This window comes from Mustela lutreola, chromosome 4 (genome assembly GCF_030435805.1).
Source record: "Mustela lutreola isolate mMusLut2 chromosome 4, mMusLut2.pri, whole genome shotgun sequence".
NCBI classification, from domain to species: domain Eukaryota; kingdom Metazoa; phylum Chordata; class Mammalia; order Carnivora; family Mustelidae; genus Mustela; species Mustela lutreola.
Genome location: NC_081293.1, coordinates 4,482,752 through 4,496,692, shown reverse-complemented (window position 1 = coordinate 4,496,692; position 13,941 = coordinate 4,482,752). Strand labels below are relative to the sequence as shown.

General features: G+C 49.7%; 1 protein-coding gene across 1 annotated transcript; it reads right to left on the bottom strand.

Annotated features, from left to right (window-relative positions):
• Positions 1-120: 120 nt before the first annotated feature.
• Positions 121-11,171, bottom strand: CLRN3 (clarin 3). The gene is made up of 3 exons (XM_059172846.1): positions 10,760-11,171; positions 4,067-4,246; positions 121-716 (listed from the first exon to the last, which is right to left on the bottom strand). Exons 1-3 carry the CDS (start codon positions 10,986-10,988, stop codon positions 436-438), a joined length of 690 nt encoding a protein of 229 aa, XP_059028829.1. The 5' UTR covers positions 10,989-11,171; the 3' UTR covers positions 121-435.
• Positions 11,172-13,941: the final 2,770 nt, after the last annotated feature.

The window sequence follows — 13,941 nt, the reverse complement described above, 5'->3', positions numbered from 1 at the left end:
AGTTCTGAGTCTCTCTGTACCTGGAGTCTTCATTCATACAGCGGAATAAAAGTACCTGGTCCCTCCTGAGGAGAAAGAGGTGCTAGGGGCTCACGTGCTCTGAGCTACTTAAAGGAAAGGTATAAGCCACAAACCTTTATTGTCTTAGAGAGTGGGACCAGGTCGGGGGGTTCCATAGCCTTGGGGTCATTCTACCACGCTGAATGCTGCGTGGACTGGAGAGATTCCCCCTTCATCTTTCCCACCCCAGTGGGAAGAACCCTTTGCAGGGTGACATCATTTATGGGGCGTCATGAGATACAAAACGATCACAAAGTGGTAGTCAACCAGGGCCGCACTTAACCTTGCTGATTGTCCAGACAAGCGAGCCAGTCACCGCGCCAGAGCTGACGTACAATAGAATAGACCTAACAACTAAACAACAAAACGTCAAATTCAGAATAAAATTCCATCTCTCGGAGCACATTCCATGGGCTTTCTCTGCTCCTGCTTTCGCTGGTATCTGGCTTTCTGGTAGAAAACAACGATGACCACGGAGTCAATACTTAGAAGAATGACAGGCAGCGTGAGCCAGAACGAGTACCCGTAGCTGTGGGTCGTAACTCCGTAGGCGGCCGCCGGATACAATGGGTACAGCGTCCGGGCCAGGTCTTCCGAGAGATGGTTGGATTGTGTGTTCCCCACGAACAGTATCATGGCCACGAAAATGAAGAAAGCTGGAAAGAAGATTCAGTCTCGTAAATTATACGGTGATATCTTTTTTAATGTCACTTTCTTTCTTAAAGAAACCTGTGGGCACATTCTAAAGGAACCTGTGCTCTGTGGGCACGCATGGAATCTCTACACGGGGGTTACTGTTGTCTAGGTATTGGAATACAAAGCAAGTGTAAGACCAGAGCTAGATTCTAGGCACGAACCGCTAAAGACTGAGGGCAGCGTCCGGCCAAGAACAGACATATGGCTCAAGTCCTTATGGCAGGGGATGTGTGAAATGAACTTGGGAATGAGAAGACAGGAGAATCAAGCTTTCTAGAGAGGACTGGGTGGGTGACAAGGACTCGAAGGACAGAGCACTGCAAACAGAAGAGGCAGTCCATGCAAGACACCCGGGGTGGGGTGGGCTGTGAACTCAGAGCCCCTGGGACCCTGAGACAGGACCTGGCCCCTGGGGAGCCTCTCTGAGGGTCCTGAGCACCGACTACAGAGGAGGAGACCACCCTGGAGAGCCTCAGACACTGACTCAGAGCCTGGACATTCATTCTGCTCACAGTGGAGTGTGGCGTCTAACCAGGAAGGGTCTCTTTGCTAAACTTGTGTGAGAAGAGAACTTGTTAATTGTCTAATTGTCTTCTCTTCCTTTTGTTTATTCTTCATAATGTCCTCCCCCGGAGAGTGTGTCTTGGTAGTAACTTTGGACAGTCACCTTGGCCCAGCTGGAGAACACAGTTCTGGAGTCAGAGAGAGCCCGGTTCCGCGGATCCAACCCCATGGCCCCCGGGGCTTCTCTGGACCGTATCCCTCCCCTTCCAAAGGGGATCAGCCTAACCAAGGCAAAGGGCAGGTTCGAGGTTGGTTGGAATGGGGCTGGGCTAGCAGCGGAGAGGCGGCGGTGGTCAGAGGGCACGGAGTGTTCTCTGAGCTGATAGAATGTTCCAAGACTGATGGAGGGGATGGTTGCCCATCTCGGAGAATATTTACCCACAACTGGAGAGGTATGCTGGGGTCAACGTGCGGCCATCGCCCGCACCCGGAGACTTTTCCCAATCCTCCAAAGGCCCTGACGTGAGGGCTTTTGGGTGAGGAGAACCCTCCTACTGTCCTTGATGACAGATTTTCGTGTTCAGGGTGATGGTTTTACCTCTCGATAATTTGGACGTACAAGAGCCCCTTCCTCTGATGCTTTATGCATCTCTTCCTCCTTAATTATCTTTCATTATGCTCTTGTGAAATTTCTCATAAAAAGGTTAGTCACAAAGGGGCAGGGTGAACACAGGGTTACACACTTTTCTCTGCAGTGGGACAGGCTTGACTTTGATCTGAGTCGGAGGGGCCGCCGCTGACACTTGACCTCAGCCCCTGTGGCTGCCTCTCCCTGTGGCTTCCCTGGCTCTCTGGGACGGGGGATTTACAGAGGGATAAAGGGGGCTCTTTGGCAGCAGGGGGAGCTCCTGAAGCCTCAGGACACTGTCACCTCTGCTTAACCCCAGAAAGACCACTGGGAAAATCAAGAGACAAGCACCAAAGGGAATTAGAGTGCTGATTGCGTGGGCCAAGATCCAGCCGTACCTGAAGCTGCTGCTTTCTTTAGCTGCTTAATTATATGAGCAAAAGTTAAAGTAATCCATTTTTAACCCTGGCAGAGTGCCGAGGAGTCTTGCCTTTGGTTTGACTGAGGTGAGCTATGATCCTAGAAATAGTTTGGGGAGAGGACCTGGCCTTCGGGGGAGGATGTCTGAGTTCGTAACCAAGCCCGTCATCCTGACCCCGGTGCGTCTGGGCGGTCAGCGCGCCCCACAGCACTGCTGTGACTGGCCCACTGCGGGTCCCCAGTGCACTGGGGGCAGGGGCAGGTTGTTTGTTTTTACCACCAGTCATAAAACCACAGGAAGAAAGGAAATCGCAAGTCATGTATGGATGCAGCTTCTCCAGCCCGACACCACCTCCTCAGGCCTAGGAGCCCCGTGCCATGTGGCCAGACCTGCGGTCCCAGGTCCCACCGCTCGCCTGCATGAATAGTGATGAATTGCACCCCTAAAAGTATCCCCCTTTGAGGAGTGAGTGGCACAGACTTCCCTTGATCCCTGCCACCTGGGGCTGGCTCTCGAATCTTCTCCAGAAGGCCAAGTGCTACCGGCAGGGCGCCCCTCCCCTGGGAGCCAGATGTTTCTGCAGGGCCGCACTGCGGACGGCCGCAGCACAGAGACTGGGGATCTCTTCCGACCACCTGCCCTGGGCTTGTGCAAGGGCGACCTCTCACAGAAGGACAAGCTGCCCAGAGTTCTGGAGGCTTCCGGACACCTCAATGTCCAGACCACCTTTCCTGTGCTTGAAAGTTCCTGGCCTCTGTTAAAATGCTCTCCCTGGCCCAGACAGGAAGCCGCCTCCAGAGGCATTCCATAGGTGGGACAGGCTTCTTCACGTCCTTTCTCAAGCTCAGGTTTTCATGGTGGAGAGCAGGAGAGAGCAGAAGACCTCTGGCCGCCTGGCAAGGGCAGAGGCTCCCCCACTTGGCCACACCTCTGGGCACTCACGGTCGCCGCTGAGCCTTGTGATGCCCCAGGGAGAGCCACACATACTGTGACCGAAGCTGGGGTCTGCTTCCCACCCGCGCTGCACCCCCACCCCAACCGTGACCAGTGCATGAATAGAGTAAGCTAGCCACACCCTACAGAGTCACTCGGAGCTCACAGGTCACCCACAAGAAGGGTGTTGCCCCAGTTTCTCTAAATGACCTTCTTTGTGGCTCTCTGAGGGACATTCACAGAGATGTGTCATGTTTGGATTTTAACCCACACTGACTGTTATTTGGAGGTGAGGAGAGTAATTATGTGTGCGTGTATGCGTGTGTGTGCATGTGTGTGTGGGTGCATGTGCGCCTGTGTATATGTGTGCGTGTGTGTGCGCATGTGTACGCGTGTGTGCGTGTACTTCCACATGCTATTTGCACCCTGATCTGGCGTTAAGAACACAGCAGGAGTTGCCAACAGTGAATGTCTCGTGGAGTTAGGGACATTGCGTTTAACTCCTTACAGTTCCACACGCAACAACAAGAGCGGTTATAATTATGTATTTTAACACCTAACACCCAGCCCGCATGTCACTGTCCGCCTCTCCACCAAGGCAGTTAAAACAATTCTATCTCCAAGATGCTTCATAAATGCTATTGGTTTGCAGACATAAATCCCGGGCCCTGGCACACAACTTGGCAAGTATGAGGTCTGCGTAATCTGCATAATCTCCATGGCTCCCCCGGGATCATGTGCGTTCCCATGTGGGACCAAGCAGCAGAGGGACAGAGACCCAGAGGCCGTGCCTGTCAGCAGTGGTGTCCCCGGGGGATACTCACCACCAAGTCCACTCCCGGTGTACACACCCACAGGCCCCAAGAACGTCTGATAGGGGTTGCTGATGCTGTTGTAGAAGGTGAGCCCGGAGCTGAGCAGCAGCGTGCACAGACTGAGGACCAGGACCAGGATAACCACCAAATGCAGTGTTCTTTGGGAAGAACTGTTCAGTTTCTCTAGAACTAAAGCAGTGTGTGGTAAGCATGCAGCACAAAGAGCAGACAGCAGTGCTAGACCCGAGGGCAATACCATGCCACCCTGGAGTCCCCTGCACTCTCTCTGCCTGGACACTGGGGGTAGGAATTGCAGGAGGCACCTCGCAGGTGTGCGGGGGAACAGGAACGGGTGGGAACTCGAGGTACTCATTCCTCCTTGAATGTGTGTAACCACAGGACTTCGGGTAACTGACTCTCCACCCCAATTTTAATTTCCCCAAGAAAAGAGGGTACCCTTCCTGATAAGCTGCGGCAGAGCTGGGCACCCCTCCTCTGCGCATTCCGGCCTCAGAGGTCTGCCAGCGGACATCACTACTCTTCCCCATGGGTGGTGTTCCTTTGCTCGGAGCACTGCTGTGCTTCCACTCCGGGACACTTACTGAAAACCTGCGATCGAGAGGATCTGGTGCACCTGGAGATTTCGGAGGTGAACCTATTACACAGAAGGCCAGGAGGGAAGGGAGACAAAGACAGCCTTGGGGACAGACAGATGACCGCTGTGTGTGCCCCTGGGGTGTCAGCCACACTTCCTTCGTCACTTCCTGGAATCAGAGGACCTAGTGCCCATGTGGCTCAAATGCAGAAGGTGACCCGTGGGTAAACGATCAGAATTCTTCCCAAGCTCAATTCTTCTGAGCTCAAACAGCATTTTATAAAATGTGCCTATTTCTTAAGTGCAAAGGAGCCCCAGGCATGGATACACACTTGTTCCAGACAGAACACAGATGCCCTGGGCTGGTAGCCGTGAGTTCCAGCGCCTGTCGCCGTCCTGTTTCTAACCACAACCCGCCGCCGTCCCTACGCATCAGCTTCCTCTGCTCGCTCCTGTGTTTACGACACAAGAGGACCACACGGCAGAGGCACGCTGTCCCCACACTTACCTGTAACCCCAGCCACGCACTTACAAAACATCCCCAAAGGCCACCGTGTTTTAGGGCAGTAGGCGATTGCCACCACATTAAGTAAACCGTTTACCGCAACGATATACAGTAAAAGTAATCAGGGGGAAAGACTTCAGACTTCACAGTAAGGCCAACAAAGTCACGGGGAACTGTGAGACCTAAGAACTGCGACGGGCGGCGGGGGAGGACGGTAGGAGAAAGTAAAAGCCGCCTTCTTTCCATTCCTGTTTCCCAGGCCTCTGGGAGAGAGTGAGGAGCCCCTCCAGCGCCCCCGCAGAGCCGCTTGAAAGAACAGAAACCAGAAAGGCCAGGGAAGATGGCTTGTTCCAGGGCTTGGGGCTCCTTATCTCTCTCTCACTCTGAACCCGAGTGCTCCAAAAAACGGGGTCCCTGGGAACTGGAGGGGACCCCGGGACGTGGTGTGCACCAGGGGAGGACCTGCCAAGCTTGTGCCTGACGCGTGTCCTGGCAGCCAGGGGCCCTCTCTTCGTGAGGGTGCTCCTTTTCATGCCGTGTTGCCTTTGTCATTTAAAAGCTCTTCGCTGGTGTCCTATGGAAGTCATGAGTCACTGAGCTCGACTCCAGAAACCAGCATTTCCCTGTATGCTAGATAACTAAAACTTAAACAGAAAATATAATAAATAAATAAATAAAGTAAAAAACAGCCCTGCCCACACAAATAAATAAATGAATAAATAAATAAATGCAAGCTCTTCACTGTGCCGGACCCAAACGTACATGTCTCCCATCCGCCCGGCGTCCTGCTGCTCCGTCGGGAGGAGTTCAGTGGCCCCTCGCGCTGCTCTGCCGCAGCCTCTCTTGTCACTGAAGGGAGGCCTGAACCCCAGCGCGATGAGCAGCCCGCATCTCCAGAATGCGCTTTGCGAGGCACGATTCCGAAGCTCCTGCCCACCTGTCCCTGGCTCTGTGCACACTTGACTCTGACTCCCAGCCCCCAAACACGCGGGCCAGAGCGGCACAGCTCCCCCGCTCTGAGCAGACACAACCTGTACCGGCTCCCTCCCCTCTCCAGGCCTGAGCATCTAGATCCTTCATTCTGATTTTTATTTTTAATCGGCAGTACTCTAGAAGGGGGGCAGATTTCCTGCCGTCGGAGAGGGGACAGCGGGAGTCCACAGGAAGGGAACTGGTGGGAAGAGTTGAGAGCAGGAGACCCGCAGCCGCCCCCTGCAGGCGTGGCCACGCCTCCCTGGGAACCGCCTGGGAGAACACCGAGGCCAGAAGAGGGGAGCAACCAGCCCAGCAACGTGGGCCCAATGACGTCACCGCCCTTGGCCCGAGAACACTTTGCTCCTCCGTGAGAGGCACTCCTGGGAGCAAAGTTCAGCTCACAGGGACCCAGCGGTGACTGGACTGTTCACAACGTCTGCTAATGACCCACAGGCTGGCTGGGCCAAGTCCTCAGCACAGCCCTGTGGGATGCATCCCAAAGAAGAACTCTGAGCACACAGAGTTCAACTAAAACTGTGCCCATGCCTGTCACTACCTATGGCCTGGGCGAGGAAGGCTGGGGTCCGGTGGGCCACCTGCCCTCTGGGAGCCGCGTGGGCTGGGCGGTTTGGAAGGCCCTGAGCTCAGGCTAAGACTCTTGCTCTTCGGCTGACCGTGCGGATGCCAGGGCGAGGCAGTTCTCTAACGGAGCACACGTCCGTCTTGACACGAGCAGATCATGACCCCAGAGAAGCAAGGAAAAGCCGGAAGCAGGACGCACCTGTCTGACGGTTTCCAGCCCTCACTGTGAGGAAGGACCGCTTCCCATGCCACCCATCCTGTTCCTTCCAGGCCACCCAGGGGGAAAGCTGAAGCTCTACCCAGAAATGTGCTGGGGACCAAATAAACTCTGGGTTTAGCCAATAAGAAATAATTTGGATACTTAACTAGAAAATAGACATTTTGGTGTGGGGAGAATGTCATCTCTGGCGTGCCCTGGAGAATATTTCTGCTCTGTACACTTATTAAAAGCTGTAAATGGATGTGTGTTTGCAAAAGGTGAACATTCCACTTTTTCAGAGTAGACCAGAAAGTGACGATTAGGTTAGGCTTTGTTTTTGACTGTTGGTAAGACCTAACCCACGATTTTTCAAAAGGGCGCCCATTTGGAGCCTACTGACTCATACTTTTCTTTGTATTAATGCAACAGTTTATCTTAATTTTAACAGCCGTCTTTTAACATTCTTTTTCAGCATCTGAATCTCCTGCCACACAGTATGACAGCCCCCTCCCAGCTCAGAACTCAGACAATGAAAGCTGGAAATTCAGGGCAAGTTAGCAAGAATGAAACAGAATAAAGCCGCCCTAGCATCTGACAGCTGCTCTCTGCCTACAAAATTAGCAAATACATTCCGTTCTTTCCCCCTTCCTTTTCAGGGCCAAGCGTTGGAATCAGGAAAACCACCTCACAATTGGAACTAATTGCCTGGCTTCTAGCAACTTCAGGAAAGAGGCCATGTCTCCCACAGCTGGGAGGCAGAAGATGTGCTGGGTGCGGTGCTTAGCGTACGGAAATGGGTCATCTGGACATTGGGCTTTCTGTGCCTGGAGAGTTAACCCTTCAGGAGCCGCTTGCCACAGGGTCTTCCTAGCTCTGGTTTTCCATCAGTCCTCAAACCTAGAGGGAGAGCCGGTGGCTTTGCTGGTGGGTGGGAACCGCCTTCCCCTTCTCAAGCATCTGGTCATCAGGGAGCCTGACCTGGTGGAACCCTCCACCCGTGGACCCCAGTACGCCCCTGAGAAGCTGAGCGTTTGAGGTCTTCCAAGAAGTGCCAGGTGGCATGCCTGGCCTCTGGGAAATTTATCTGGGTTCTGTCACAGAGAAGGAGGGGGAGCGCATTTTCCGCCCATTAAACACCATCACCCAGCGTGGTCATGTCTCTGGGGACAGATAATAAGGTGCTCATCCTCGGAAAAGTATAACACATATGGAGGGGAGGTGGTGAGTAGGAATACTAAGGAAGAAATAAGCCTCTTTGTCTCCTTGCAATTAGTTGATTTTTGCAACAGATTTACTATTCTAATTATTGTTATTATTATTTTTTACCTTGGGCCAACAGTGCAATTTTGAGTCCCCTGAGAGCAAGCAGGGTAGGCGGAGAAGAGACTGGTGGGGGGGGTGGGCAGGCAGACTGGGCGAAGCCCCTCCCTGCTGTCATAGCGACCTCCACTGTCTGATTTAACTGAGGAGCGCCTTTCTCTAGATTATGGTGATTTACATAATGTAATAAAAATTATTATTATTTTTTTTAAAGGAAGCTATGGTGAATTCACCAAGCCCAGGAGCCACGGGCAGTTCCTCCTCGCAGTGTCCCAGCCCCTCCCTCATGGAGCAGCTGCTCCGGGAAAATGTTTTGGACCGAAATTCAATATCCAGAACTTTGGGAGTAGCAAAAGCAAAGTGTTTCCTGGTGGACAAAGGGGCTGTAACTTTTTATCTGGATATTAGACAAACCGAGAGGCCACCAGATGAAGCTAGTAGATCTCCTGGTCAGGCTGAGCTGGCCACATAACTTGGTCACATATGGGAGAGTTTCTTTGCCAGGTCTGATGGATTATCTTCCCTACCGGTGGACCTACTGGCGGCTGGATTCTCTTGGCATGTTGAAATCAGCCTCGGTCACTTGGTACTGTGCTGTCATCTCAAAATCTATAGCCAAAATCGGCGCAAAGTCCTAAGTCTTATTCAGAAATAGAGGAGAACTTTGCGATATTCACGCCTCTTGGTAGAGATTTTCATTGTGACCTCATCCTGGGCAAGAAGCTGGTATGTTAATGTCTTAAATGGAAACCTGAATGCATCATTGTTGGGGAAGGAACTGGCATTTATACAGATTTTATTTTGCTGCCAACAATCGGTGTCTGATTGGAGGTGAGCCCCATGCGGTCCCGAGAAACCGGCAGGGCAGCAGCTGGCCCTCAGCCTCTGGTTCTGCTCTCCAGGGAGAACATCCACGGGTCTGCAGCTGCTGAACCCAGGGTACACCCGGCTCTAGTTCTGACTTTCCCCTGTCCTAGAGAACAGTTAACAAATGTCCCTCATCCAGTAACTGCTAAAACCCTCAGCAGTGAACGTCCCCTCAGCTCTGCGGAGCCCTGAGCAGACATCAGCCAAAGCAAGTTGGGGTGCACTCTGTCTGATTGGGGGCACAGCTTATCTTCTGGACGCTGGGCAGTGACTTCAGAGAGCTGACTGTGGCTCTGCGGTGATGAAGAATAAAAGTAGGGAGCCAGGCAAAGCAAATGCAAATAGTGTGCCTCATTCCTGCTGCCGTATGGCACAGTGGGGCCCACTTGGCCCTGCGCCCCCAGGGTTGATCTAGGCTACGCCTTTCCCTGCGATCTCCACGCCACCCCCACTCCCCACCCCCAGGGCTTGAGAGCCAGGCTCAGACCTTCCCTGGCCTCCCTGAGCTTTGCTGATGATACAGGTCACCAGGGCTGTCCCTGAAGCCACGTAGCTCAGATGGGAACCAACTGGTTCCAACCAGACAGCATGAAAATCAGAAACTTCACCGGCTGTTATCCCATAGTTAAATTTTTTTTCAGTGTGTCTGGAGGCTCAGGAACTAGTACACATTCTGGTTTTGCAAATGCTCTTCACATACTGAATGTGTGACTCCGTGTTTGAAAGTCTCCGTTTCGGGTTGCTGCAGGGGGAGTCCGCCTCGAATTCCCCGGGAGCCGCGGCACGGCCTGGAGGAGGCGTGTACCGTGACTGCGCGTTACTGCGCGGCTGGAGGAGCTGCTGCTTTTGCTGATGTCTAGGAGACAATTTTCATAAGTTGGACGTACACCTATATTGCTCAGGGTTTAAGGCTCAAACTCAAACTGAATACGACATCTTATATGCGGTAGGAAATGATGCACAATTACAAGACAGCAGGAAATGGCTGAGTCACGGCTGATAATTCCTGTCTCTCCGTAGGCAATGCTGCTCCGTGCAGAGTCTATCCCAGGGGCTAAATAATAGACAAATGTTGCTTTTAGGGGCACCTGGTGGGCTCGGTCAGTTAAGCGTCTGTCTTCGGCTCAGGTCACGGTCCCAGAGTACTGGGATCAAGCCCTGCGTCAGGCTTCCTGTTTGGCGGGGACATCTGGTTCTCCCTCTGCCCCTCACCTGGCTTGTGCTGTCTCTCAATCTCTCTCTTTCACATAAATAAATAAAATCTTAAAAAAACAAATAAAAAACTGCAGTCAGTACACCTAAAAATACTGTTCCTACTATCCTCCTATGTTGGATACCATATTCCTGCTAATTATTTTCTTGTCAGTAAACTTGGGAATGCTGCTTCAACAGAGCGTCTGCCAGAATCATCTAGACTGCGGTGCTAACAGACACAACCAGAACCGAGGAAGCTAAAAGAATAATGTGGGTGAATTTTCAAAAATTAAAATATATGTTCATATTAATTAAATCAATTAAAATACATGTTCATATCTGTACCCCATCTCAGAGCTTAGGCGGACGTCATTGATTGGAGGAGCTGCTATCTGGCCCAGACAGAGGTTGACATGAGTCTTACCCCGTTCACGCACTCTCGCTGTACCCCCCCCGCACATTTACCTCCAAAGTCCTTCTTTGACTCCTCAAGTCCATGACTGAATTCCTGATGACTGTTCCCACGGAAGAGTCCATAGGCAATAACGAGACTACCGTTCGAAGACGAGTCGCTGACGGCGATTCTGCTGCTGACCCATTCTTGGGTCCCAAGCATGGCGCAGACTACGATGAACGCCCCAAAGCATGTGAGAAAGCTTGATAAGAACGTCAGGGTCTTCTTCGCTGTAGGCATCTTCTCAGGAAAGGAGGGGTCCTCTGGTAAACAAAGAAAGCAACAATCTTTTTGTATTATGTTTGGACCTTATCATTTGGAGTCCAGTATTTAGAAAGTGAGTCGAACGGAGTGAACGCTTCTTGTAAAATATAAAAGCTTGCTCTTCAGGGGACAAAATGCCCCAAGGAACATTGGACTATGAATACGGTCATAAAGATTTACAGTGGCTGAACTTTGGTCTGGAGCTAGGGGTTGCTGTGGTGACAGCCAACCAGCAGAAACAAGGGGCAGGCATGGTATTCCTAGGGACTTCCTCGATCACACAATTAATTTATAACTCTATGTCACGTGCCTGCGAAGCACACTCAGCCTTCCATGTCAGGACTAGAATCCCTAAAACATGAAGGAGGTCCTGTCCTCTGACCATCGCAGATGTTGTGGATTCTAGCAGATTCTAGTGGATTCTAGCAGCCAACCACCTAGACTAGCTTTACCTGTTAAAGACGCGACTCTAACAACAGTTCAGAAAGGAATGCTCAGAAGATCAAGACTTTGCTGAAAACGCTGTGAAATGAAATGAGTAAACTTGACCTTACTTTTAGACCTTATGGAGAGGTGCACCTTTCCAATTCCCTCCTCCAAACCAGATTATATTCGCACATTTGATTTGATTTTATTTTTTTAAAGATTTTATTTATTCATTTGACAGGGAGAGACCACAAGTAGGCCGAGAGGCAGGCAGGGAGAGAGGAGGAAGCAGGCTCCCAGCCGAGCAGAGAGCCCAACGTGGGGCTCAATCCCAGGACCCCGAGACCATGACCGGAGCCAATATTTGCACATTTTAAATGATAACTTGGGAGGTACATCTTTATTTGTCCTTAGGGCTCTGATGGACATGGTTCTGAGCATTCTTGCTTTAGGTCTTCATGCTGCCTCTCCTTCCTCCCTGTTGAGTGGCTAATGGTTTATAAGTGGTTCTTTCTGTCTCTCAGAGACACTCTTCCATTCGGCAAGCACGTCACTTCTCAAGATAGTAAATAGATGTTCACAACTCTTTTGCACTCTTTTTTGAAATTTCATTCTTTGATTATAAAGTAATAGCGTGTATGCACATTTGTGTCCCATGGTTTCCTTGAATAACATCTACCTTATGTGGGGTGCAATGAGCCCACCGTCGGATGTCCCCCTCAGAGGAACTGGACTATGGGCTTCAGGAGGTATGCCATGTTTGTTTTGCTGAATGGTAGACTCCAGGGTCTGTCCAAGAGCAGACACCCAGCGAGTACTTATTAAATGAATTATTGGAGACATACAGACCAATGTTCCAATGTCATGGACATGTGTGCTGTTTCGATTTTTTAATTCACAATTAAAAAAAACACATACAAATATCCTTCTACATAATCCTTGTCCATATCTCTGGGTATTTCTTGCCTCAGATTTCTGGAAGTGGGTCAACGCATGTGAACCTTCACTGATGCGATTGCTACGTCTTGCTCATCCGCTCTTTAGAAAAATTCGTACCAATTTGACCGCCCACCTTCATGCAGTTGAATGGGCACGCTTTACTCTTTTTTCACAACATTGCATATTATTGGGAAAACTGATTTTTTTTTCCCAAGCAAGTCTTTATTCTGACTACATTTTTAAGTAGTTATTTCAGTAGTTTCAGGAGGTCTTTCCTTGGAGTCCATTTTTTTTTCTTTATCTTTTTTTTTTTTTTTTTAAGATTTTATTTAGTTATTTGTCAGAGAGAGAGAGAGAGAGAGCAAGCACAAGCAGGGGCAGCGGCAGGCAGAGGGAGAAGCGGGCTCGCCGCTGAGCAGGGAGCCCACTGTGGTCTCTGTGTTTGTGCAAATCTAGAGATGCTTGTTCCTGTATGATTATACAGTCAGGAGAGTGACCTGTGTCATCTCCATGTCAGCCTCATTTCGTGGTTTGTATTTCACATATTGGTGGGGGTTTTGTGTGTTTTTTGTTTTTTGGGTGTTTTTACATCTCTATAGATGCTTTGCTGCCTACTGTTAAAAAGGTCTATGTAGTCAGTCAAATACTTTAGTCTTACACTTGTGATTCCTGCATTCGGTATCTCAACTCCAAAGCCAGAAGTCTGTCTACACATTCAAACCAGCTCAAGCTTGCTTACGAACATAAAAGCGATGTACTTTAAGGGTACATGGTTACTTCACAGGTCCCGAGGGGAGGGTGACATGAGGACTCTGGGAATCCCCCAGACTAGCGATTTTCCATTTTCTCTGCTCCTTTCTACACATATCCCATTCTTCTGGGTTTATTTTTTTTAAACATTAAAAGTCATTCTTGTCAGTATTGAATTTCTGTCCTTACATTTAATTTGCTTTCTATTTCTAAATTTTCTGAGGTAAATGTTTTATTTCCTTAATTTTTTTTTGCTGTTGGATTAATAATGAAAGTATTTAAACTGAATTTTCCTCTCAAAATAGGATGTTGGCCAAGTCCCACAGGTTTTATGCAGAATCTTTTGTAAACTGATTTGTAGTATTTTTTTTCTTCCTTATTGAAGCATAAGTTTGTAAAATAATTGATTGATAGGATTGTTTCTATTTTTCGTTATTTATTTTTACTTTTCTATAATTTTATATTTTACTTTTCTGTAATTTTGATAAGAGGTTGTAGTTCTCATGATGTTTACTCTTCGATTTTATTGATATTGTCTGTGCAGGCCCATTTAGAAGCCACTTTTATAAAGGCTTGTAACATTTCATGTCACTTGATGCTAGCCCATTTTATGGATTTACCCTCGTTCATTTAACAATGTCCTGTTTTGGACATTTGGAGTATTACTATTTTTTTTCTTTTGCCCATATAAACTTGTTAGATTACAGATTGTTAAGTATAGCCTCAGGATAAGTTTCTGGAGAAGAACTGCTGGTTCAGATAGCCATTTCTGGATTTTTTCATACCAAATGCAAATAGGCTTTTTGAGTGGTCT